We start from the raw sequence: 27,129 nt of genomic DNA on the forward strand, positions 1-27,129 counted from the left end.
GACTTGACTTGACTTTTAGACTTTAGCAGTGCTTGTAAGCCACTTTGCCATACCAAAGTGCTAAAAAAATCATTATAAATAAAATGCATCAAGATATAAATTATTAAATTAGTTATAAATTAAATATCTTTAAATACTAATACAAAAAGAAAAGAATAATACATTGACTTGGGTATATAGGCCTATTATTTGTTCTAAAGTTCACACAAAAACTGTCATTCTGACTGTCTGACGACCTGAGCACAACAGAGATAAATACTGTAATAGATTTTTTTATTTTAACCAGCTTAAAACCATAAATGGTGTTAAAGAAACTGCAAGTTGCATATCATCTTCTTCCTTACTGCTGAAGAACGAGTTTAAAAGAACATTTACAGAAAGAACAGCTTGCTTGCACTAAGAGCAAAGGTATGTGTTAGAGAGAAAATATGTGTTAGACTATGTGTGAAAATAGAAGTAAAGATAACAACGGTACACGGGGACGAACAATAGAAAAATAAGCTCTGGTACTAGGAGGATAAGAAAGGGAGGGGTCGATATAGTGAGTTTTGGTGTATATAAACTGGGCAAAAAGGGAAGTCAGTGCGCTTCTCATTTCAGACTCTGCCTGTTGTGTGAACTGCCTTTCTTGCAAGAAATAAACTTATACTTGTTAACCTTTGAGATATCCAACTGTCTTCCAATTATTGATTAAAGTTTGGAAAGAATTTCCACAACAATACACATACTCTTCTGAGGTTTATACTGTAGCCTTGTGTAATTAAAACGTATTAAAGCTTAAATCCTAAAAAAATAAAAAATAAAACATGGGGTAACTTTTCCTGGGCGCACTGGCGTGAACTGCTGCGCGCTCGTGTGTATGTTGCAATGGTGAGGCCAAAATTTTCACTTAATAAATAACATTTTCAGTTTGTTTCTCTCAAACCCAGTAAACAAAGAAAAAATATAGCATGATTTGCATGGGACTATTTTATGACATTTGAATCCTCTTTTTTTTTTTAAACTGCATGAAAGCACAGCAGGGATTTTTTTTTGTGTGTGTGTGTGTGTGTGTGTGTGTGTGTGTGTGTGTGTGTGTGTGTGTGTGTGTGTGTGTGTGTGTGTGTGTGTCTCTTTCCGTGGGTCTATGGAATTGTCAGTCTGCAGTCAATAAAGCTGACTTCATTCCAGCCTTTGCATCTCATTCTACTCTTAGTATCCTGGGCTTGACTGAGACTTGGATTCGTCCAGAAGACTCAGCAACCCCCGCTGCTCTCTCTAGCAATTTCTCCTTCTATCACTCCCCTCGCCAGTCTGGGAGGGGTGGGGGTACAGGGCTTCTCGTTTCTAACAATTGGAAATACTCAGCCCTCTCTTCTCTATGCAACAACAACTCATTTGAATATCATGCTATTACACTTACAACTCCCAACAAGATACATATTGTAGTCATTTACCGCCCCCCAGGTCAGCTGGGTAACTTCGTAGAGGAGTTGGATGTGCTGCTGTCCTCTTACCCTGAGGACGGCACCCCACTTCTAGTCTTCGGTGACTTCAACATTCATCTTGAAAAGCCGCATGCAACAGACTTCATCTCTCTCCTAGCCTCTTTCGACCTCAAACGACTCATCACCACAGGTAGGCTACTCACAAATCAGGCAACCAACTGGACCTGGTTTACACACGCAACTGCACCACAGACAACATTTTGGTGAGACCCCTTCATGTTTCAGATCATTTCCTCATTACTTTCAGTCTACAACTCTCTACCCCTGCACCACCAACCCCACCACCAGTCACCTTCAGGTGAAACCTGCGCTCACTTTCCCCCTCCCATCTTTCCTCTGCCGTGTCATCTTCTCTTCCCCCACCCTCACAATTCTCATCTCTGTATGTGAATACCGCAACGGATACCTTATGCTCCACTCTAACCTCTTCTCTAGACAATATCTGCCCTCTTTCCTCCAGGCCAGCACGCGCTACTCCCTCTAACCCCTGGTTATCTGAGGTTCTTCGTGAACACCGGACAGAACTCAGGGCAGCGGAGAGGAAATGGCGCAAATCAAAAGACGCATCTGACCTGAGTATGTATAAATCTCTCCTCTCTTCCTTTTCTGTTGATGTTCATGCTGCAAAATCTTCCTACTGCCACAACAAGATCAACAGCTCCTCCAACACACGATCTCTCTTCAAGACATTCAACTCTCTCCTCTGTCCACCTCCACCACCACCCACCTCCTCTTTAACTGCTGACGATTTTGTGAACTTCTTCACCAACAAAACAACAACTATCAGCAATCAGTTTTTAGCTCCACACACTCAGGAACCCAGTCTGACCCCTTCCACAGCCAATAACCCTCTGTCCTCCTTTTCTCCGCTAACCGAGGAAGTATCTACACTTCTCCTCTCCAGTCATCCTACCACCTGCCCTAGACCCTATGCCCTCACACCTTCTACAAGCCATCTCTCCCACACTTCTACCAGCACTCACACACATCATCAACTCATCCCTCCATACTGGCACTTTCCCTACAGCATTCAAGCAGGCTCGGGTTACTCCACTGCTTAAAAAACCAACACTAAACACATCATTTGTAGAGAACTACAGGCCTATCTCTCTCCTACCATTCATTGCGAAAACACTTGAAAGAGCTGTTTTCAACCAAGTAACATCTTTCTTGTCTCTAAACAACCAGCTGGATGTCAACCAATCCGGCTTCAAGAAAGGGCATTCGACCGAGACTGCATTATTGTCGGTCACAGAAGCCCTACGGATCGCAAAAGCTGCTTCCAAATCTTCAGTTCTCATTCTCCTGGATCTGTCTGCTGCTTTCGACACTGTGAATCATCAGATCCTTATGTCCACCCTCTCATCTCTGGACATCACAGGAACTTTACTCCACTGGTTTGAGTCCTATCTCACAGGTAGGTCCTTCAAGGTCGCATGGAGAGGCGAGGTACGTTTGATGACCAGCTGACCTTCACAGATCACATTTCAAAGACAGCTCGATCATGCAGGTTTGCACTGCACAGCATCAGGAAGATCAGGCCTTTCCTAACTGAACATGCAACACAACTTCTCGTCCAGGCCCTGGTCATTTCTAGGCTTGACTACTGCAATGCTCTTCTGGCTGGACATCCAGCATGTGCAACCAAACCTCTACAGATGATCCAGAACGCTGCAGTTAGCCTTGTCTTCAACGAGCCCAAAAGGGCCCACGTCACTCCTCTGTTCATCTCTCTGCACTGGCTACCTCTCGCTGTTCACATCAAGTTCAAGGCATTGACGCTTGCTTACAGATCTACCACAGGCTCAGCTCCCTCCTACTTTCACTCAATACTACGAGCCTACATCCCTACCAGAAGCCTACAATCGGCCAACGAGCGACGTCTTGTGGTTCCATCACAGAAAGCCACAAAATCACTTTCCAGAACATTCTCATTCACAGTTCCATGCTGGTGGAACGCTCTCCCCACCCTCGTCCGGAATGCAGAATCCCTGACAACATTCAAAAAAACAACTGAAAACCAATCTCTTCCGTGAGCACTTAACCTCATAAAAAAATAATTAAAAAAAAAAATAATAAAAAAACGTCCCTTTCCCTTTAAAACCTCACTTATCGGGCTTATGCTACTCTGAATAATGCCTGAACTTCGTATTTTGAGCACTTCTTGCGTTGTTGTTGTTTTGTCTCTTCATGATGACTCGCTTAATTTAGTCCTAATTTGTAAGTCGCTTTGGATAAAACCGTCTGCTAAATGACTAAATGTAAATGTAAAATGTGTGTGTGTTCCGAAAAAAAGGTAATAAGGCTTTAAAACAACATCGAGGTGAGTAAATAATTACTGAATTTCCATTTTTGTGTGAACTGTCCCAAAGACAGTCACTTTAAACAGATAAAATACATTGTGTTTGCTAAGCGACGTAGGCCTATAGTGGCTTTTAAACCAACCAAATTCACTAATTTATGAGATCTCTTTCACATTTTTTCGTAGAATTGTAGGGGAATTTTTATACATATAGCTCCCTGTTACCAATTTATTTCAAAATATGTGATTCTTATTTTAATAAATATTTTTTAGGTTTTTAAATCGGTTGGTGCTGTTTGTTAATGTTGTAACTGCAGTTTTGTCTTGTTCTCATCTGTCGTTTTTGACTTTAATTGATATTGTCACGTAATATTGTTAGATTAAATAACGTCTTTTAGTGACTTTTAGTGAATTGGCACCACTGAGGGACGGTGCATAATTTTTTTCTCCCAAATTAAGCCAGTTGAAAAACATTGGATGATGCCAATTATTCTGGCCCACCCACACTTTTAGAGGCCCACCCATCATGCACTTTCTGCCTCCGCCACTGGTGCTGATAATGCAATATTTAAACGTGTTTAATGACACAACACACTTTTGAGCAGTGATAAACCTTGGGAGATGATATGTGAATCAGGATACTTGATGATAGTGATGATGATGATGATGATGATGATGATGATGTCACCATCAATAAGAATACAACATCACCTGATCACATAAGAAAAGTGATTTATAAACACAGAGCCAGAGAAAAAAAAAATTAAAAATGCAAGGGTCAAGAGCCTAACTAAAGCAAAACCTGATCACCATAATGGTGATTTCAAGCGAAACATTTTCAATAAAACATTTTAACTTTTGTCAACTCTCAATAAGAACTTCTGTATAGATACACCATAAAGTCAAATTAGTTTGAAATAAATTAAGCTGGTAATGCTGTTTGTGGAGTAGTTTAATCCACCTCTGCTGAGATCTTTACATTTACATTTATTCATTTAGCTGACGCTTTTATCCAAAGCGACTTACAATTGCTATACATGTCAGAGGTCGCACGCCTCTGGAGCAACTAGGGGTTAAGTGTCTTGCTCAGGGACACATTGGTGTGTCCCAATGTGTCCGAGTGTCCCTGGTGTGGGACATTTATTAGGGGTGTCCCACACCACCCCTAATAAATCTTTAGAGATTTATTGTCTTTTTTTTTTTTTTTAAGAAAAAAATCAAAGAATTGATTATTCTTTTCACTCCTCTATCAGAAATCTTGTGAGGAGCACTGGTCGAGGCAAATTTATGGTGAAATTATTGTCTTTCCACTTCCGTATTATGGCCCCAAAAGTGCTCACTGGCCCATTCAGAAGCTTAGAATGGCGCCTATAACCAATGCCATCATTATGTTTTGCAACAATTAGGTTGCGAGGGTCTTGAGACAGCTCTTTGCTTTTACCTATCATGAGATGTGTCTTGTGTGACACCTTGGCAATGAGACCTTTTTGTAGGCCATCATTTGGGACTGAACCAGCTGTTATTAATTTCCACTGACAGGGGGCTGGATTGCTTTTTAATTACTGTAAGTTTTCAGCAGTTGTCTTGGCTTTCCATGCCTTTTTGCGCCTCTTTCTTCATGTGTTCAATACTTTTTCCCTGTGTCATTTCACATTATTACACATGACTTAATTTCTGAACTTATTTTTGTTTGTGTCTTTGTATGTATGGCTTACTTGGGTTGTTACCAACATCTGGTGAAAATTTCATGTCAATAGCACCTTTGGAAATATATTTACTTAGACAAATGATGATGTGTTCAATACTTATTTCCCCCGCTGTATTACTGTTGAATACATATATGTATTTGTTGCTAAAAGTCAAAACTGATGTATCAGATCTTGCTAGCTGCCAGTTATCTGCAATCTTAGCAAAAATGTCAGCAGCACGTTTACCACAGCATTTTTAGGTGTTGCGGTAAAGACTTTGAGTTGTGGTAGAGGCAAATTCAAGGTTTACACTGTGTATTACATTGATCAGCCACAATATTTAAACCACTGATAGGTGTGGTGAATATAATTTATTATATCAGTACGATGGCACCTGTCAAGAGGATATATTAGGCAGCCAAAAGAGGTGCAAGGAAGAGGTGCGAAAAGAGGTGCAAGGAAGGACAACCGAAAAGAGGTGCAAGGAAGGACAACCGGTGAACAGGGTCATGAACGCCCAAGACTCACACATGCACATGGGGAGCAAAGGCTTGCCTGACTGGTCTGATCACACAAAAGAGCTACTGTAGCTCAAATAATTGCTGAAAACCTTAATGCTGCCCATGATAGAAGGCCTCAAATTAAGTTTGTTGTTACAATAGAAATTCATACATGTGTTAGTATTTGAAATAAGAAAATTATTTTGTCCCAGTCTTTTCTGCAATACCTCTACTATCTTCGACAAAGTACCTTCTGTTTTTATCTGTTACTGTTTATCTCTGCAGTAACCTATTGTTAAGGTTACATTTTTACCATGTGTCATTAACATTGTGTCCTTACCGATACAAACTGTCATTACCGCAGCACATTTATTTTAATTATTAATCAGATTTTTGTTTGCAAAAATTATTTTAACATTTCAGTAGAGATGATTTAGACATTGTGTGAAAACAACACATTTTTTAATTATATTTTTTTACTACAAAACGTTTTCGTAAAAGAAATTAACAAACTAAATATGCAAAATATGCACCTGCTGCTCAAGATGTTTTATGCAATAAAAAAGTCAGAAGTGATTTTGGTTTGTGGAGTTATTTGGATACATTTTGTGAATTTAATCATTCCAGTTCTTATTTAAAGTGAGGTAAAATGTCTTCTTTCTGTTTTGATTGTCCAGTATCAGGAGCGTCTGATCGCACACAGCTTGTGTGGGGATGGATTCAACGTGACTCCGACTATTCCTTTGAGATCCAGATCATCTCCAGACACTCCAGGTGGAGTTGTGAAGCGGTAGCTCTGAAGGAGAGAAGTGAAGAACAGGAAGAGCTCCATCCTGGCCAAACTCTCTCCCAAACAAACCCTTCGGCCTGAGAGAGAGAGAGAGAGAGAGAGAGAGAGAGAGAGAGAGAGAGAGAGAGAGAGAGAGAGAGAGAGAGAGAGAGAGAGAGGAGAGAAGGGGAGAGAGAGAGAGAGAGAGAGAGAGAGAGAGAGAGAGAGAGAGAGAGAGAAGAGAGAAGGGGAGAGAGAGAGAGAGAGAGATACAGATACAGACAAACTGTTTTAAATTCCAAATGAAATGGTTATTTCTTCAAAGCACTGCTGTTTAGAGTTGAGTGTGTACCTGCAGAAAAGGGCATGAAAGCATCTCTCTTGACAAGCTGGCCCTTGTCATCTAGGAAGTGTTCTGGGTAAAAGCTGTTCGGTTTCTCCCATTCGCTTGGATCCTTCAAAACAGACGTCAGCAGAGGAATGACAGTGGTACCCTAGAAAAAAAAAGAAAAAGAAAAAAAAAACAATGTTCAAGATGCACATAGTATCTTTTCGGGGTAAATATTTATTCTTCTCACTGACCTTCTTGATGAAGTATCCATTGAAGTGAACATCACAGCTGGTTATATGTGGCAGACTCAAGGGAACAATATTAGCCAGTCTCTGGGTTTCATGAATCACAGCGTCTGTATACGGTAATTTCTTTCTATCTTCCACCGCTGGCTGACGTCCACCGATCACTCGGTCAATCTCCTCTTGAACTCGATCTGCACACAAATGCAACCCACGTTTGTTCCTATGGACAGCATTGGATTCAGCAATTGAGGAAAACTCTTGGCATTACTGTGTTTTTTACCCTGTATATGAGGGTATTTGGCCATGAGCATCAAACCCCAGCGCAGAGTTGTTCCTGTCGTGTCAGTACCAGCGACAAACAGATTTGTCACAGTCACAAGAAGATTCTCCTGGTGAAAGTGTGTGTCCTTCTTACAGGATTGCTGACAAGCAAAAATACATTCAAAGTGCTCAATTAAACTTCTAGTAATTAGAAAACTTCAAAACTCAAAACATCAAAATTCATGTAGTTGTATCGAACCAAAATCCAAAATTACATAAAAACTTCAAACAATACAAACTTTGGAGAAAAAGTGACAAAGCAATGCATGAAACGAGAAACAGGTGCAATGCATTAACCAAACAATGAATGATCATGGTAACAAAAGCTAACAAAGGAAACAGAACAGGGAACCAATAAGAAGAACTGAAACTCAGACAAAATGTGATAGTAACACTTTACAATAAGGTCCCATTAGTAGTTCGCATTAACATGAACTAACCATGAGCAATACCTTTGTTAGAGTAATTATTCTTTTTTTAACGTAAGGCCTGGGACACACTATACGACTTTCAAATCTTAACCGCTTTTAAAACTGTGGGAGACCACAGGGCAGTTTGAATTAAAAAGCATTATAATCTTCCGAATGCACACACTATATTCATCCTGGACCGCAAGACCGCACACCTCTCCATTGTATTAACATTTTCACAGTGAGACGATATCCAACATGATCAGGAGCAACAAAATAATCGTAATAACACCACGCACTTGAGGATTATTTTGGACCAAAAGTCGTTTGCAAGAAGCCTTGAATCAGGTCACACACCCCAGATCATTGGGAGTGCAAATCAGGCCCAAAATCGGCTTTAAAAGTGTGTGGCAAGCCTTAGGGAAAAAAAAACCTTTAACTAACTTTTAATTTGAATAATGTGTTAATAAATGTTTAACTTTTAATTTGAATAATGTGTTAATAACTGTTTAACTTTTAATTTGAATAATGTGTTAATAAATGTTTAACTTTTAATTTGAATAATGTGTTAATAATGCTGAAATTAATATGAACTATGATTAATACATGCTTTAGAAGTATTTTTAATTGTTAGTTCATCTTAAATTAACTAATGTTTACAAAATGAACCTTATTGTATCTTTTGTGCATATTTAATTTTCATTTAATATCTATGACTAATAATTAAATAAATAATTCTGTTTAAATATCAAAGCTAATGATTACATTTCACTTTCTCCTGTATTTCTATGGAACCAGATGATTTCTGTACCTCTTCGCTCTGTTTGCGGATGAGAAAGGAGTCGACAAACCCTCTGCTGTCGTGTGGATTCAGAGTCTCCAGCAGTCCAGTGATCAACCTTGTCATTTCTGCTCTATTTTTCAATGCATTTCTGACAACAATCCTTTTGCTGTTGAGGAATGGACCCAACCACGGAAATATATTATAAAGCTACAAGTACACACAGAGAAAAAAAAATGCATGTATTAATGAGTTAAAAAAAAATGAAGTCACCAATAACATACAGTAAAACATACTCCCATACCATCATAGAAGCCGATCCCAAAACCTGAACATTTTCATTTGCCCTGTTGACCATTTCTGTGAATTGAGGTTCTGTGTATTCAAATCTGCTGCCGTACACAATAGAGGAGATGATGTTTGACACAGCGTAGTTCACAGGCTGTGTTGTGTCGAAGGGTTTCCCTGTGAAGAGCAAACAAATTTCTCTCCACTGATCTTTTAAACTAAGATATATAAACTCATATAACTATGATTGCAGATGTCCATAAATGTGTTTCAGCTTGTACCTTCAAACTTATCAAACTCTCCTTTCAGATACTGAATTTCCTCTATGATTTTCTCTTCACTTCCTCTCTTGCCCATCCCGAAGTCCCGCAGGTTGCTGAGAGCGAAGCGTCGCATCTCTCTCCAGTTCTCTCCATTGGAAAAGACGATTCCTGATCAACACAGACAAAACCAACTGACCGTTAGTCTCAGCAACAACACAAGCAGAAAATGATTACTTACTGGGTTAAACATACGTTAACCTTAGACTTCTGGGACTTATACAGAGTCAGCTTGCTTATACATGTTATATGTCAGGTTAATGAGCGACAAGTCATTTCACCACTGATCACCACTGTAAAATCCAAAAGTTGTTATAAATGTCACTCTTTAGCTAACTTTACTTAATGTCTAAACTTAATTGTAAATATATACTAGTAATCTATACTATTCACATACTATGCCTTTACTCGGAAAACCCAAGGGGGCAATTCTTAAAAGACTTTTCACTAATTTCCTCACTTCTGCAGTTATCTTTCTCTGCATTCACTCATTTCCTAAAGTCATCATCTTGAATGTGGAATTGTCAATACAACTGAAACATTTGAGAGAACATCACATAAGCTGACTTAATAAATGTGTTAATTTCCGTAAAATGTTTTTGTTTGAACTCATTGTTATGGTGATCAGTGTTCCCTTTGGTTTGGTTGGTTCCCATTTATATGTGTAATTCTCTTCCTATTGATGCAGTGATGCCACAAGAAAATCACAGTTATTTGGTTTCAAAGGAAGGAAATTAATAAATAGGTTGCCTTTAAAGGTGCTGTATGTAACTTTTCTACTAAAATGAATCCTTTTTTTATTGCATGTGTGTGAAGGGGTTGTAATCTCACATTAATATTATCCACTTTGCAGGTTTTGCTATTACCTGTGAAAGCAAGTATTCTTATTTTTATGTGAAGGTCCCGGGTCGGATTTACCGCAAAATCCAGTGACGTCACCTGCACGCGCGCTCCCGAGCCTCTCGCCTCATCTAGCCTACTGACTTTGCACACAACAGCGACGACACTGCAACTTATGACATGGACTTATGACTTATGCAACTTATGACATGTCTGATAACACTAAGAAACGACCTGCTCCCAGCACAACACAGACTCCAACACAAACTCCACATATTGATAAAAAAAAAAAATTCTGCTGAAGCTCGTAAGGCCAGACGTGAATCGGACGAACTTCGGGTGAAAACACGGATCAACATCGGCAGGGCATTTGAATCATGGAGAAACCTTATCTACAAACCTAGAATGTACATTTCCTGAAGAAAATGTGAAGTGGTGCTTGCAGTGACAGAATTCGGCACGGTTGATGGGGTTCCATACTTATCATGGTACGAGCATGGAGCATTAGTTCAACGTCAAGCTGATAAAAGTAGCCTATTATTGTAACGTTGCAGTGGGAGTTTACCTGAGTTTCCAGCATGTTGTGTGATGCTTTCTCCGGGGTGTTGCGTCTCAGTCTGGAAGGTACCCACAGTGCCGTTTATATACTGTCTATGCACAGTGCTCGCTCATAAATTCGAGCACGCGCAAGAGCACGCGCTTGTAAACTTATTGGTTGCAATCTAAAACATCACCGCTAGAGGTCGCTGAATCCTACATACAGCACCTTTAAAAGGTGGTCTAAAAAGGTGGTTCCAGCGCAAACGTTCCCTCATGCTATTTTTGCAGGTTTAGAAAACAATTGCGCCACTAACCAGGAAAAAATTGTTTAAAGTCAGTAGCGCGTTGCGCATGTTATTCAAATGCTATTTTGAGGGCGCATGCTTGGCCATAATCAATGTAGTGTGTGCACAACGCGCATACACTTTTATTCTCTCATCTACACAGAAGCAGCAGTTTTCATTTTTGCAAATCATACATTATTGCGATAGATAGATAGATAGATAGATAGATAGATAGATAGATAGATAGATAGATAGATAGATAGATAGATAGATAGATAGATAGATAGATAGATAGATCTATCTGTTGCGACATGTTTCATGTCGCAATGCATCCTGGGAGCCATGAGTTTTATACTATTGTGGCTCCCAGCATGCATTGCAGCATGAAGCATGTCACCATTGTTGAGATTCATATGCTGATTCTTGATGTCTTTGTCTAAAAAAAACAAAAAAAAAAAATCCCTATTATGTATTTTAAAAATCTAAATTCAGAATGTCCGATCTGTGGCTAGAGAGTATTGTTAGTGAATATAATCTATTAACATCAAACAATCACTTTTAGACAGTCATGAGATAAGTGCATGTTTCTACTATCTGTTGTTAAAAACCACATCATCTGATCATCTTTGTTTTTGGCTTTCTTTGAAACAAATTACACGTTTTGGTAAAAACTGTTTCAAAAACCTAAAACTCGCAAAAAGAGTCAAACTGCCCAACTGAAGGAAACACATCACCATAATGGTCATCATACATTTTCAATAAATCGTCAACATCTAAACCTCTATTAATTCTCAATAAAACTTATGTAGACGTCTGACAGAAATAAAGTCAATCTGGTTAATAATAAGTGAAGCTGGTAATGCTGTTTGTGGAGTTGTTTAATCCTCCTCTGCTGAGAACTTGTTGACAGCAGGTGTTCATCATTAATGCCCAATCATCACTTAATTAATCACTTAAGTATCTCATTAACTTTAACTCTGATTCAGAGTTATTTAAGCCCCCTTTTCCACTGCACATGGCATTCGCTTACTATTGTCGAATTTCGCCCCCTGGTGTCAGTCGCACGGAACTTTGAAATTGGTCGTGAAGCAACCGTTACCCTCGGCTATTCACAATGGTTAAATGAATGATTTTAATGAATGTAATGCATGCATGAATATATCCACACAAAACAAATGACCCTCAATACATCTAAAATAAAAACATAGTCGATTTTATAGACCTAATCAATATAAATATTGATTTAATAATTATAAGATATTTTTTTCTGCCATAATTATTAATAACAGCCATTTAGCAGAAATAGTGTTTACAGAATGAGGTTAAAGTGTTAAATTATGGATAATTCTAGCTTCGCGCACATAGTTTTGATTAGAATACGTCACATCCGGTCGACCGTTCACATACGGTCTAGCCGCAGAAGTTCAGATATTTAAACGCATCCGAAGCTCAAATCGGATCCGAAATTTCCGCATACGCATATAATCGTTTGTATGTTTGTATTTTCAATATGTCTAACATTTACAGTTTGTTCTGAACGTTAAGAAAACAACAAAGATTCCTACCATGTTCGTCGTTCATTATCCTGAAACCAGGTCCAATTTTTCTGTCGCCGAACTCTTCTGCATAGTTCACGAGAGCTTCTTTGACAGTTTTGTACCCAACTAAGACCACAGTTTTTCTGGGACCCAAAAACACTTGGAATATGTTTCCGTAGGTTTTGGACAGCTGGAGGACACAGAGAAAGACATTTACAAACAAATCTTATAATGTTTGACCACTATTCATTTTAAACGTATCAAGTTCTCACCTCAAAAAAGTTGTCAAAGGGTCTCTCGAGGTCAAGGGTCAGCAGGTTCCCCAGCAGCGGCAGAGGTTTGGGTCCCGGTGGCTCTTTCCCCTCTTTCTGAGATCTGGATCCAGAGGAAAGCAAATACAAAACCAGAAGCAACAGCAAAGCACCCAGTAATGTACCTGTGCTGAGAAACTGCAGAAGTGACTCGATTACAGCCATTTTCTCTCTCAGCTTCTGAACTGATGCACTCACATATTTATAGCCGATATGTAAGGGAGGGACCTTGTGTAATCCTAAACAAACTGTAAAAATCCATGAGAATAGAGGGTTGGTATCGTTAACATCAGCATGTATGTGACACACGTTGTGGTAAATCATTAACCTTCTTTAGCTTGTTAAAAAAAGACAGGAACATGAATCAAGCAAGAAAGCCTTAAAACCGCTGCCCTTAGACATTCCACACCTCCAGAGACCTTTTTATTTATTTATTTATTTATTTATTTATTTATTTTTTACAGTAAATCCATAATCAAGGATTGAGGACTGTTTTTAAAAGTTGAAGGACATTCAACACATGCACTCCAACACTTTTTATATAATGTGCGATATGCTTTTTAAATGTAATTTAATGTGTATGTTTATGTTTAATGACAATGTACAATGACAATAAAGTATCTTGCATCTTACATTATTTGGGAAAAGAAAATGCATGTATTATTTGATGTTTTAGTCATTTTTTGGCAGTACAAGTGAGTTTAATACGTTGATTGATCGATTGTTAATATGGTTAATGATTTAATGCACTTAGCACTGCTGTAGTTTATATCACAACACTCTCTAACAGCAGAAAAGGCTATACTGAAAATCTTTTTATTAAAATATTCATGAACCATCATTGCATCATGCTTTTTAAGTAAATTCAACTTGAAGTAATTAAGTAAAATTAACAAGAGCAAGAAACCTTAAATATACAAATTCACACAACATTCTTTAATGAGTTTACTTAGAAAAATTGAGTATTGGTAACTCAATTTTACAAGTTGAGCACTTGGTTCAGTCAACTTAAAGTTTTAAAAAACGTTTTCTTAACAAGTTTGTTCATAAACTTCAATTATATGGAAACTGATTGCCTTACATTTCTCAAGCATGTTTTACTCAAAGTTGTAAGTTGTTAATAGAAAGACATATAAAAAAAGTGTTTGGACAACAATGGTCTGTACATTTATTTACATTTATTAATCTGCATAATGCAAATACTTGGTGTATTTTAATTAAGAAGTGAAATAATTAGCTGTAAAAGTTTTATAAAGTAGCTAATAAACATCACTGAAATACAGTTATTGCCTTTTAAATAAAGCCACATGCAGCATATTATCAATGTTTCTTGGTCTTATCTTGGACTGAAGCACAGGCTCTACTCTTCAGCACAATGCTGACCCATCATTAAAACATGCCTTTTGTGTAACATATATGCACTAAATATTGTTGTATTGCCTCCTTTCCCAGCAATGCACAGCAAATTTCAAATTTACCTTTCCTGGCATGTGTGTGGTTGTTGGCCAACTCCAAACTCATCTCTATACGAATTGCCTACTAGAAACTTTTCAATCTGGGTTTAGATCTAGACACGGTACAGATACTGCACTAGTCAGGATCTTGAATAACCCTCATCGTTATAGCTAATTCTGGGGCTTGTGGCATTTTGGTTTTGTTAGATCTTAATGCTGCATTCGATACCATATGTCATATTATTGGACAGATTGGACTGGTCTTTCTGGAACTGTGGAGCTGGAACTGGTTCAAATCTTACCTCTCAGATCACTCCCAAATTGTTTACCTGGGTACTAACAGATCTCAGACTGTGCCTTCGTGTCAGGGTGTCCCTCAGGGGTCAGTTGTGGGGCCCGTTTTACATCCCGTTTAGTGTTTATATGCTGCCTCTTGGGCAGATCATTCGGAAGTATGGCCTGAGCTATCACTGTTATGCGGACGATACATTTATATTAGAGAGGTATGCATCAACTCGTCTTAGTTAAGGGAATAACATAGTTTACATCTACATCTACTACTTTAATTCATTCATTGAACTCTAGTTCATTTTATGACTGTATCATTTATCTCTTTTAATTCTCTTTATAATTATTTAAATTTCCCTTGCTTTTATTTTGTGCTTATTTTCTATGCAAAGCACTTTGAGTTGCCAAATTGTGATTATTTTAATTCCTTTCAATGTAAAGCACTCAATGGAAAGAATTGCCATAGTGTATGAAATGTGCTATGTAAATAAACTTGCCTTGCCTCTCACCTATGTCACACTTTAACCTGGAGTGACTTCAGACCTACTTTCACAGACCTGATTAAACAATGCAATGTTTCGTCAGAGGGTTTAGGATTTAAAACCATGCGCATGAACACTATAACTGTCCCTGTCAATCAAATCAGCTCTCAAAAAGTGTCAGTGCAGTCAAGTCAATAATATCACTGAAGATCAAGTGTCCACAACTAAGCAAGCCAGAAGAAACAGCGGCAAGGAACCCAAACTCAGAAATAAAGAAACAAAAAGTCGGGGCTCAGTCGGAGAGCAGTTCTCCTCTGGCGAATGAATGAACACAGTGTCATTATGATTCAGGCTGCATTACAGATCAGAAGTCAATATGGACAGATTGTGTCACTCTCAATCTTAAAAACCATGAACTAAACTAAACAAGGTTCAACAAAATATGACCAAAATAAAAATTGAATAACGGTTCACTTGTAACAAAAATAAACAGTGTTTTTATAATATTTGAGTCCATCCAAAGTTAATTGAATTTAACTTGTGCGCACAATTGGATTATCGGATAAAACATTTGCAAATAAAGTAGTGTTTCTATTTTATGTGTTTGGTGCAAAATATCAGTATAATAAAAATGTAAATTGCTGCAATCGGGGAAGCCATTGTGGCTCAGAACTTGAAGACAACTTTTTTTTTTTTTTTATTTATGCGCATCTTGGCATTTGCATCCAGCATTTTTTTTTATACGATTTCCCAAAATTTGCATACAAATAGATGGATAAAAATAGCTATTGTAACACTTTTTCTATTCACGCTGTGATGTTAATCATTTTGCACTGGTCTGATGTTCAGCTATGGTCTTTAAACAAACATTAACTAACTACCCTTAGGTACTGTATAAATGGCAATAAAAAATTGCAATAAAAATCCACTATAAATGGTTCATTCTCAGCAGAAAGAGCAACATTTTTCCTCTGTTCAGTTTTACTGTTTATTTGGCCTGATATATTGATGGCCAACTGCATCAATAGTAAGGTTGCATCACTATATTACACAGCTGTTTTAACACACCTGCAATAGATCAGATCAGACCAAAGATTATTTAACATTGTGCAATACACTTTTATGTATATGTGAACTTGAGAAGAACTGACTTTACATTCATTAATCACCATAACACCAGCTGATTCAAAAGACATTGAGCAAAAATGATGGCAAAAAGTAAAGTTAGTGAAGAGAAAATATAATGCTGCATTTGAGACACACAGACACTTGATCAAATTCAATGATATTTATGCATTACAAGTGAGTCTAAATACCTAAATTGTGCCACTGTACTGAAAGACAGTTGGCGTTATGACAGTTGGCATTCGTCCTCCTTTCCCATGGCTGAACTTTCACTTCTTAGGTCTTAGGATGATTAGCTTTTATTGCTAACTGTGTCAGGGGTTAACAGGAACATGGAGACTGTGAGAACATAAAAGGTGAATTATGGTGAATTTCAGTTCAAGATACGGAATGTCTTCCTCTTTAACCCATATACTTGTAAAAGTCAACGAAATGAACTCTAGCCTCCTTTTTTCCAGAACAATGCTAACACGGGTTTTAAACTTTTGGCACTGATGGTTCCATGAAGAACCTTTAACATCCATGGAACCTTTCCCTCGCAAAAAAAATAAATAAATAAAAGGTTCTTTATAGTGAAAAAGGGTTAATTAGATTTAGATGTTAATAACTGCAGAAATGAGTCATCAAAACTAAGAAAGGGTCCATAGGATATCAAAGAGAAAACAACTGTTGCACATAATTCCTTTGCATAAGGCCGATTTAATAAAAAAAAAACATTACATTTCTCACAGGTTAATTGAGTGATAGCCTACAGTACACAAGATTACAATTATGTAAATTCCCTTTTTGCATTATGGTATATGTTTTGACCATTTTTAATCAACATTGTCATCATTAACATTGTCAAATTTGCTTTCTCGGTTCTCAAAATGCAATATTTCAGTTTCAAACAAGCAGTTCAGACACGACAGCCAGAGCACTGTGCAAAACAGACCAATAAATATAGAAAAAACATAGAAAAGAAACTATTTGTGGTCAGTCACCTTAAAGCCCTATTTTATATTTAGTATGTCAGAGTTTACGAGGTTAAGGTGACGAATGAGCCTGCGTTTTTTTCCTTCGCTATGAATTAAGTACATTCAGTTAACATGAATCTGGACGGAAATGTGGACTGACGCAGCTTAAACTGATTGTAGAATCAATCAAGAGCATAAAAATGTGCAAAGCATTAGAGAAATTAGCCAAGCAGCATGACGTACAAGCAGAACACATTTCTCGTAGTTATATAAAAACTTTCAATGCAATGAGAATGATTTTACAAACAATTGCACAAAATGATTCTTACATTAAATCCTTGGCTTTACGATACTTCATGTTTCTGTGAGCTCTTTTATGGATCTTTCTGACAGCGATTGAATTGGTCCACATCAGTAGTGCAACAGAACACAACAGGATGAATCCAAACCACAGTAACAAGCAAAAGTTTCTATAAATGTGGTGTTTTTTTTTTTTGCTCTGTGACAGACTCTCATCATACAAGCGAACATTAGTGTGTATCTAAAGACATTCAGTTTGATGCAGACGTTAAAAAGGTGCACTGTACGTCCTCTAGTGTTCATCTGCGGAATTACACATAGCCCATGTTGCACTATTCAAAAATATATATATATAAAAAAAAAAAATTCACAATCTGGTAAAAATCATAATTGGATATGTGGAGAGAAAAAGCATTAAAACATTTGTGGTCTCTTTCAAAAACACGTGCATGTTTTGACTGAAAAATTAAGGAATTTGGAGTTACTTTTAGCAGCGAAATTTGTTTTTTAAAAAGTGACTTATTTTGACATACATAACACAAACCGTCAATTACTAGAATTATTATTATTTTTTTGGAAGATGAATTCATATATCACAAATAACTGACTATAAATGCCTAGATAAGGGGAATAAAGCTATTGTATAAATTCTATAAATGACCTAAAGCTATTCTATAAAATTGTACATTTTATATTCACTAACATTTCCTGTAAATTTAATTTTCTATTGTTATTGCAAACCCAAAGAAGCAGCATTTTTTGCTTAGACTTTTTTGTTTTGGACATCGCATTTTTCAATATTTCCGCCCCCTTTTGCGCATTTTATCATAAAGTGTGTGTAGCTTCAGCCTTAAGACCACAGTGGAAAACAGGTGAAGAGAAACAAACAAAAAAAGTCATTCATAAATAACACAGTAATCGTACACAATGAGACATCTGGTCTGTCACGCTTACAGATGATGAACAAACACCACTTCCTTTCAGGCAAGACCCACAGATTAAAATTCAGAGTGTGACGAACTTCCCGTTGAAACTCAAACCGCTCGCAAACGCACAGACAGACTTTAAATAAACACCGCATACGGTTACCCTACTGGCCAGGGTCTTGAGTTAGTGGTCCTGCCTCTGTGTGACACACACAGTGCTTGAGTAGTGCCTGGAAGTGTTATGCATGTATGATCATGTCAGAAACGTGTGAAGAGAGACACCTGAGCAATGTCCATAGTCTGACGGGGAGTCAGTCGGCCCAGGATGAACCTCCTACTCGGCAGGTGAAGGAGCGCCGCCCCCTCGGGGCTTCAGCGTGTCATTTCCTGCAGGCCTCAGCGCAGTGCTGGAACTGGGCGAAGCCAAGAAACACCTGTTCCAGTGAGATCTGGCTGACGCAGTAGTCCTCGATGCTGTACTTCTCTTTGGCTGTTTCTAGCACCCCGAACACCTGAGACAAACGACATGTTAAAAATGTGTCCTATCAGTGTTTTCACGGTGCAAACTGTGCGTTCTCGTGGAGGTTTTGTCTATCAAGCGGTCATTATGCAGGGACATCTGTGTGCAAGTACACGCTAAACATGTCTTCTTCATTAAAGTTCATTCAACTATGAAATGGTCGATGGAATTAAATATTAGCATAATGCTTACTCGTTTGACATCAAAAACGTTTTTGTTTTTATTTTGCGTAAAAACAATCTCCTTTTGGTCCAATCAAAATAAAGAGTCAAGAAAAAGAGGTTTTTGTGTTACTACTGGTTATGTTTGAAATAGACAATTGGCATACTGAAATATATATATATATATATATATATATATATATATATATATATATATATATATATATAAATAAATAAATAAATATATGTGTGTATATATGTGTAAATATATGTGTGTGTGTATAGTCATGGAAATCTGACTTCTTACTACAGTATCTCGAGGTAATTCCCTGAATTCTTAAAAATCAATACAATACTTAATACTTGTTTATATATAGATATATATATATATATATATTGTAATAAAAATATTAATGTAATGGCGTCAGAAATGGTAAAAAGGGTATTTTCAGCATGAAATGTACAGAAAAATGGAGACTAAGTATGCTCAGGTCAAAGATCATGTAGACTTGCTTAACACAGTAGAACAAACAGTCATGTGATTAGCTTAAATCATTTTTAAACTCATCACCAGAGCACAGTGAAGAAGACTTGAGTGATGTTGATTTTTACTCAATTGTAAGATTTAAATGTACATGTATCTTTTGTTCAGGAGTTTTACTTGGTTGCTGTGACAAGTGCTCGCCCGGCCGTGAATAAAACTTAATTTCTGCAAAGAGCAACTTGGGAGTCGTGTCAGGTACCTCGTACCTCGGTTTTAAATTCACGGTTCGGTTTATTTTCGGTACAGTAAGGGAAAGAAATGCAAACATTAAACTGCAGGTTGTTTATTACTATAAACTTTTTTTTAACAATTTGTTTACACTTTTTTAAACACTTTTTAATAAAATATAATAAAATATATATAAAATAAAAAAAAGAATACGAAATAAAATACTGCTGCAAAGTTCTCCACTAAATAAAATACTCTCAGTCTCAAACCAATATCACATAATAAATTTAATGAAAAATATAAATAAATAACTATGATTATAGTGCAGCATTACCAATCCCAGCTTGTAGGCCTACTCATATTTAAAAATTAACGCTGGGAATCGATTAAAAAAAATTAACTAATTAATTGCACAATTTGCTGTAATTAATTGCAATTCCTCCAAGCTTGTAATCATCAATAATTAAACTTAGAATCACCTAATTAAATGAAACACCGGGGAAAAAAAGGAACAGTAAATAGCCCTATATTAAAATAATATTAAACATAAATATATCAATGTATTATTATTTTTCAGTAATCGATCAACATAATCAATTTAAGATTTTTTTTATATATATATTTTTCTAATTATCAAAATAAAATATAGTCCTACAAAGCTATTATTACCAGAGCATGTGATCAGATCCTAAGTGTACCATTGTTGCCAGCATGACTATACCAGCTCAGCAAACAGAAGTCTACTACAGAGAAATTTCACGTTAAAGGGTAACTAAACCCTAAACCAACTTTTTTTAGTTAATGATCTGTAAGAATGGGGCTTTATTAGTGCTGTTCATTGATTCGAGTAACTTTTTTGACATTTGGGTATAAAGTGTTTTAATTCTACAATATATGGTGTAAAAACGTCTGAGTGCTGCCCTCTTCAGGTTGAACGGTGGCTACTGCAGTCGAATTTTCCTATTGGATGTTGCGGTACTTCGTGACGTAAGCAGTACTGCGTGACGTAGGCAGGTTCCAGCTCACCACGCCCTCCCTTGGTACGAGCTACCACGCCCTTGGATGAGCTAGCGTAGATTTATCTGTATTTAGTAGGTGTAGTACAGTCTATGGTGTAGTGTTGCTGGGTGCAACAGCACTGCTGGACTGCATAGCTTTCCAGCAGACTTGGAAATTAGGCGCCATTGTTTGCATGCACTTGGCCTGGAAGACCGTGAGTGTAAAACCTGCATTTTACGCGGAATTGCTTCTCCAACGCAATAGAGGTGGAAATGGGCTTCTCCACACAGCTCGCGCTGAACAGCGACGCAGTGCCAAACGCTGCTCCTCGATCCTGCATGGACTCCACCACCGCAGCGGCGTCTTGATGTGAGTGATCATATATATTTTAATCACAATTTATGGTTAGGCTAAAGTTAATCCTCTGGGGTCGACAAACGCGTCGGCGCATTTTGCTGGATTTTTTCACATAGCAGCGGCAAAATATGAATATGCATATAGAAAGCGCGCGCTATTGACATCAACTCGATAAAACTCATCAGATGCATATTTACGCCGTCTTGCGACCCTGTGAGCAAACAAACGTGCACCGAACCGAAAGCCCTGTACCGAAAGAGTCCGGTACGAATACACGTACCGTTACACCCCTAATATATATACATCATACATACACTCACCTAAAGGATTATTAGGAACACCATACTAATACTGTGTTTGACCCCCTTTCGCCTTCAGAACTGCCTTAATTATACGTGGCATTGATTCAACAAGTTGCTCAAAGCATTCTTTAGAAATGTTGGCCCATATTGATAGGATAGCATCTTGCAGTTGATGGAGATTTGTGGGATGCACATCCAGGGCATGAAGCTCCCGTTCCACCACATCCCAAAGATGCTCTATTAGGTTGAGATCTGGTGACTGTGGGGGCCATTTTAGTACAGCGAACTCATTGTCATGTTCAAGAAACCAATTTGAAATGATTCAAGCTTTGTGACATGGTGCATTATCCTGCTGGAAGTAGCCATCAGAGGATGGGTACATGGTGGTCATAAAGGGATGAACATGGTCAGAAACAATGCTCAGGTAGGCCGTGGCATTTAAACGATGCCCAATTGGCACTAAGGGGCCTAAAGTGTGCCAAGAAAACATCCCCCACACCATTACACCACCACCACCAGCCTGCACAGTGGTACCAAGGCATGATGGATCCATGTTCTCATTCTGTTTACGCCAAATTCTGACTCTACCATCTGAATGTCTCAACAGAAATCGAAACTCATCAGACCAGGCAACATTTTTCCAGTTTTCTACTGTCCAATTTTGGTGAGCTCGTGCAAATTGTAGCCTCTTTTTCCTATTTGTAGTGGAGATGAGTGGTACCCGGTGGGGTCTTCTGCTGTTGTAGCCCATCTGCCTCAAGGTTGTGCGTGTTGTGGCTTCACAAATGCTTTGCTGCATACCTCGGTTGTAACGAGTGGTTATTTCAGTCAAAGTTGCTCTTCTATCAGCTTGAATCAGTCGGCCCATTCTCCTCTGACCTCTAGCATCAACAAGGCATTTTCGCCCACAGGACTGCCTCATACTGGATGTTTTTCCCTTTTCACACCATTCTTTGTAAACCCTAGAAATGGTTGTGCATGAAAATCCCAGTAACTGAGCAGATTGTGAAATACTCAGACCGGCCCGTCTGGCACCAACAACCATGCCACGCTCAAAATTGCTTAAATCACCTTTCTTTCCCATTCTGACATTCAGTTTGGAGTTCAGGAGATTGTCTTGACCAGGACCACACCCCTAAATGCATTGAAGCAACTGCCATGTGATTGGTTGATTAGATAATTGCATTAATGATAAATTCAACAGGTGTTCCTAATAATCCTTTAGGTGAGTGTATATATATATATATATATATATATATATATATATATATATATATATATATATATATATATATATATATATATATTTCTTCTCTAAGGCTTTGGCAATTTTATTTAGTTTGTGTTAAGTGTTGTTTTTGGTACACAAAACTGATTACATTTTACATTTGAATAAAAAGTTAAATCACAAAAAAAAGTATCATATGAAAAAGTAGGCTATGTAACAATAATGTTTAGAGAGTGGCAACCAGTTAGTTACCCATAATTTAGTGGAAATTATGTTGCAATCTTTGTTTAATTTTGTTTAAAATTCACCCAAAAATTGTAAATTGGATTATTTTTTTTATTTTTTTTTCTATTTTTTTTTTTTTTTTTTTTTTTTAAATGCAGCTGAGATCAAACTAGAAATGGAAGGTCAAGTTCAGAGCATTGCATTGAGGGAAACTGCACATTTGGGTAAGTATGGGTAAGCATTGAGACGTACCTGTGCCCAGGTAAGAGTTTTGTCAGTCAGGTGATAGTGGACCATCCCCTGGTGTTCATCCTTCAGTGAACTCCCTATGAAAGCCATCAGGTGAAAGGTTTCAAAACTGTCCAACTGTCCAGCGGAAATACAAAGCGTGTCATTTAAATACCTGGAAAGGTGTTTTCAATGAAGTCTTTGAAGAGCTGAAGGTCCATCTCCTCTATCTCGGTCTCCACACGGACTTTGGCCAGCAGCGTGTAACCGCTCCCAAACTTGCTCTTCAGGTGCTGTGGGCTGCCCAGACATTTGAACTGGCCGTTCACCATGACAGCCAGCCGAGTACACAGCGCCTCGCACTCCTCCATACTGCAGAGAGACAATGAGACAGGGTTTGTTCTGCTGTAACATGCTCTTTTCATTTGCAGTTCATATCTGTGTTAGTCAGGAGATGTGTGACTTACCTGTGTGAGGTTATAATGATGGCTTTGCCAGACTCTCTGGTTCGTGTGATCGCGTCCCAAAGCAACCGTCTGGCCACGGGGTCCATGCCAGTGGAAGGCTCGTCCAGAAAGATCACGGGTGGCCCACCGATCAGAGCCATGCCTGCACTCAACTTCCTCTTATTGCCGCCACTGTGCAGAAGAACCAATAGAAAACTTAGAATACATTTCACAAACAAACGATTTTACTTCTGACATTCAGTCTTCCTGTTGCATCTTTTTCTCTACACTTCAATCTCAACTACTCATTCAATTCCCACCTTCTATCCATCATCTAACTACCAATCTATCATTCATCGTATCTAAACATCCGTTCATTATATCTAGATCATATCCATTCAGCACAACTAACCATTCATTCATCATATCTAATTATGCATCCACTCTTATAACATATCTAACCATCTATTCATCACATCTAACCATCTATTCATCACATCTAACCATCTATTCATCACATCTAACCATTCATCACATCTAACCATCTATTCATCACATCTAACCATCTATTCATCATATCTAACCATCTATTCATCACATCTAACCATCTATTCATCATATCTAACCATCTATTTATCATATCTAACCATCTATTCATCATATCTAACCATATTTTCATCACATCTAACATCTATTCATCACATCTAACCATCTATTCATCACATCTAACCATCTATTCATCATATCTAACCATCTATTCATCACATCTAACCATCTATTCATCATATCTAAAAATCTATTCATCATATCTAACCATCTATTCATCACATCTAACCATCTATTCATCACATCTAACCATCTATTCATCACATCTAACCATCTATTCATCACATCTAACCATCTATTCATCATATCTAACCATCTATTCATCACATCTAACCATCTATTCATCATATCTAAAAATCTATTCATCACATCTAACCATCTATTCATCACATCTAACCATCTATTCATCACATCTAACCATCTATTCATCATATCTAAAAATCTATTCATCACATCTAACCATCTATTCATCACATCTAACCATCTATTCATCACATCTAACCATCTATTCATCACATCTAACCATCTTTTCATCATATCTAACCATCTATTCATTATATCTAAAAATCTATTCATCACATCTAACCATCTATTCATCACATCTAACCATCTATTCATCATATCTAAAAATCTATTCATCACATCTAACCATCTATTCATCACATCTAACCATCTATTCATCATATCTAAAAATCTATTCATCACATCTAACCATCTATTCATCACATCTAACCATCTATTCATCACATCTAACCATCTATTCATCACATCTAACCATCTTTTCATCATATCTAACCATCTATTCATCATATCTAAAAATCTATTCATCACATCTAACCATCTATTCATCACATCTAACCATCTATTCATCATATCTAAAAATCTATTCATCATATCTAAAAATCTATTCATCACATCTAACCATCTATTCATCACATCTAACCATCTATTCATCACATCTAACCATCTATTCATCACATCTAACCATCTATTCATCATATCTAAAAATCTATTCATCACATCTAACCATCTATTCATCACATCTAACCATCTATTCATCATATCTAAAAATCTATTCATCACATCTAACCATCTATTCATCACATCTAACCATCTATTCATCACATCTAACCATCTATTCATCACATCTAACCATCTTTTCATCATATCTAACCATCTATTCATCATATCTAAAAATCTATTCATCACATCTAACCATCTATTCATCACATCTAACCATCTATTCATCATATCTAAAAATCTATTCATCATATCTAAAAATCTATTCATCACATCTAACCATCTATTCATCACATCTAACCATCTATTCATCACATCTAACCATCTATTCATCACATCTAACCATCTATTCATCACATCTAACCATCTATTCATCATATCTAAAAATCTATTCATCACATCTAACCATCTATTCATCACATCTAACCATCTATTCATCACATCTAACCATCTATTCATCACATCTAACCATCTTTTCATCATATCTAACCATCTATTCATTATATCTAACCATCTATTCATCATATCTAACCATCTATTCATCATATCTAACCATCTTTTCATCATATCTAACCATCTACTGTAATTCATCATATCTAACATCTATTCATCATATCTAACATCTATTCATCATATCTAACCATCTTTTCATCATATCTAACCATCTATTCATCATATTTAACCATCTTTTCATCATATCTAACCATCTATTCATCACATCTAACCATCTATTCATCACATCTAACCATCTATTCATCATATCTAACCATCTAATTCATCATATCTAACCATCTATTCATCATATCTAACCATCTATTCATCATATCTAACCATCCGTTCATTATATCTAGATCATATCCATTCAGCACAACTAACCACTCTTTATCTCAGGTCTCACGTTCATACCTGTAGCTGCGGACGAGTTTGTCAGCGTGAGGTTCGAGCAGCAGCGAGCGCAGGACGTTTTCTACACAGGCGGTGGTATACTTCTCCGGGATGCCCCTCAGTCTGGCATACATGCTCAGGGTTTCCCGCCCCGTCATGTGATCCAGCACCGCGTCAAACTGGGGACAGTAGCCGATTCTCTGTTGCACCTGAAGCGAAGTCATATTTAACAATATTTAACAATGATTAACTCTGTTGAATCATATATCATTCACATATCCCAACTATGATCAAAAAAAGTCAAAATATCATATGTAAATCTCCAGTGTTCAGGAACTGAAACTTTTATATGAAGTGTCAAATATGAGATAACAAAATGGCCAACCTTTTTCACATCTCGGAGGATGCTGTAGCCGTCAATAAAGGCATCCCCTGAGGTTACGCTTTCATCTCCCGTCAGCATTTTGAATGTCGTTGTCTTCCCTGCTCCATTAAATCCCAGCAAACCAAAGCACTCACCCTTCCCAACGGCCAGGGACAAACGGTCCACTGCTAACAGCGTCTGCCCGCCTGAATATACCTAGTGAAACACAACCACAGATCTTAGGCAAAGGAGGAGAAAAGGACAATCGCAGTTAACTAAATAAGTAGATGATGCTGTGACCAAATTAACATGGTGTTTTCAGGGCATTGGGGCAATGATATTTGCTTTGTGATAATATGCAAAACCATACATAACTTACTGTTTAGCATATTTGCCAGCAACTATCTTCTGTAGAACGTTGTTGTACACTTTTGTGAGGCTTCCTTTGAATACTACGACAGATAATTTTGGCAAAGACTGGATATATTTGACAGAAAGCCATAGAAAGGACCTTGGAAATTGTTAGTCTTAGTAAATCAAGAAGCGTGATCTTAGGCCAAATTATTCCCAAGCAATTTTGAGATTATGGA

The 27,129-nt window shown here is 37.5% G+C and overlaps 2 protein-coding genes across 2 annotated transcripts in view; both read right to left on the minus strand.

Moving 5' to 3' along the window:
* Positions 1-6,656: 6,656 nt before the first annotated feature.
* LOC308693447 (cytochrome P450 2K1-like) lies at positions 6,657-13,120 on the minus strand (the record flags this gene model as incomplete). The annotated part of the gene is made up of 9 exons (XM_081370347.1): positions 6,657-6,844; positions 7,099-7,240; positions 7,329-7,513; positions 7,603-7,744; positions 8,865-9,044; positions 9,139-9,299; positions 9,404-9,553; positions 12,672-12,834; positions 12,917-13,120. 9 exons carry the CDS (start codon positions 13,118-13,120, stop codon positions 6,657-6,659), a joined length of 1,515 nt encoding a protein of 504 aa, XP_081226473.1.
* Positions 13,121-16,975: 3,855 nt separating this feature from the next.
* The window catches only part of abca3b (ATP-binding cassette, sub-family A (ABC1), member 3b), a 56,138-nt gene continuing 45,984 nt past the window's right edge, over positions 16,976-27,129 (minus strand). The window contains exons 26-31 of the mRNA XM_081370298.1: positions 26,561-26,755; positions 26,197-26,384; positions 23,686-23,856; positions 23,394-23,590; positions 23,243-23,316; positions 16,976-18,998 (exon numbers count right to left, since the gene is read on the minus strand). Of these exons, the coding sequence (XP_081226424.1) occupies positions 18,867-18,998; positions 23,243-23,316; positions 23,394-23,590; positions 23,686-23,856; positions 26,197-26,384; positions 26,561-26,755 (957 nt within the window). The 3' untranslated portion in view covers positions 16,976-18,866. The remainder of the gene's footprint in view (positions 18,999-23,242; positions 23,317-23,393; positions 23,591-23,685; positions 23,857-26,196; positions 26,385-26,560; positions 26,756-27,129) is intronic.

Source organism: Scardinius erythrophthalmus (genome assembly GCF_964197995.2).
Source record: "Scardinius erythrophthalmus genome assembly, chromosome: 1".
Lineage (NCBI taxonomy): Eukaryota > Metazoa > Chordata > Actinopteri > Cypriniformes > Leuciscidae > Scardinius > Scardinius erythrophthalmus.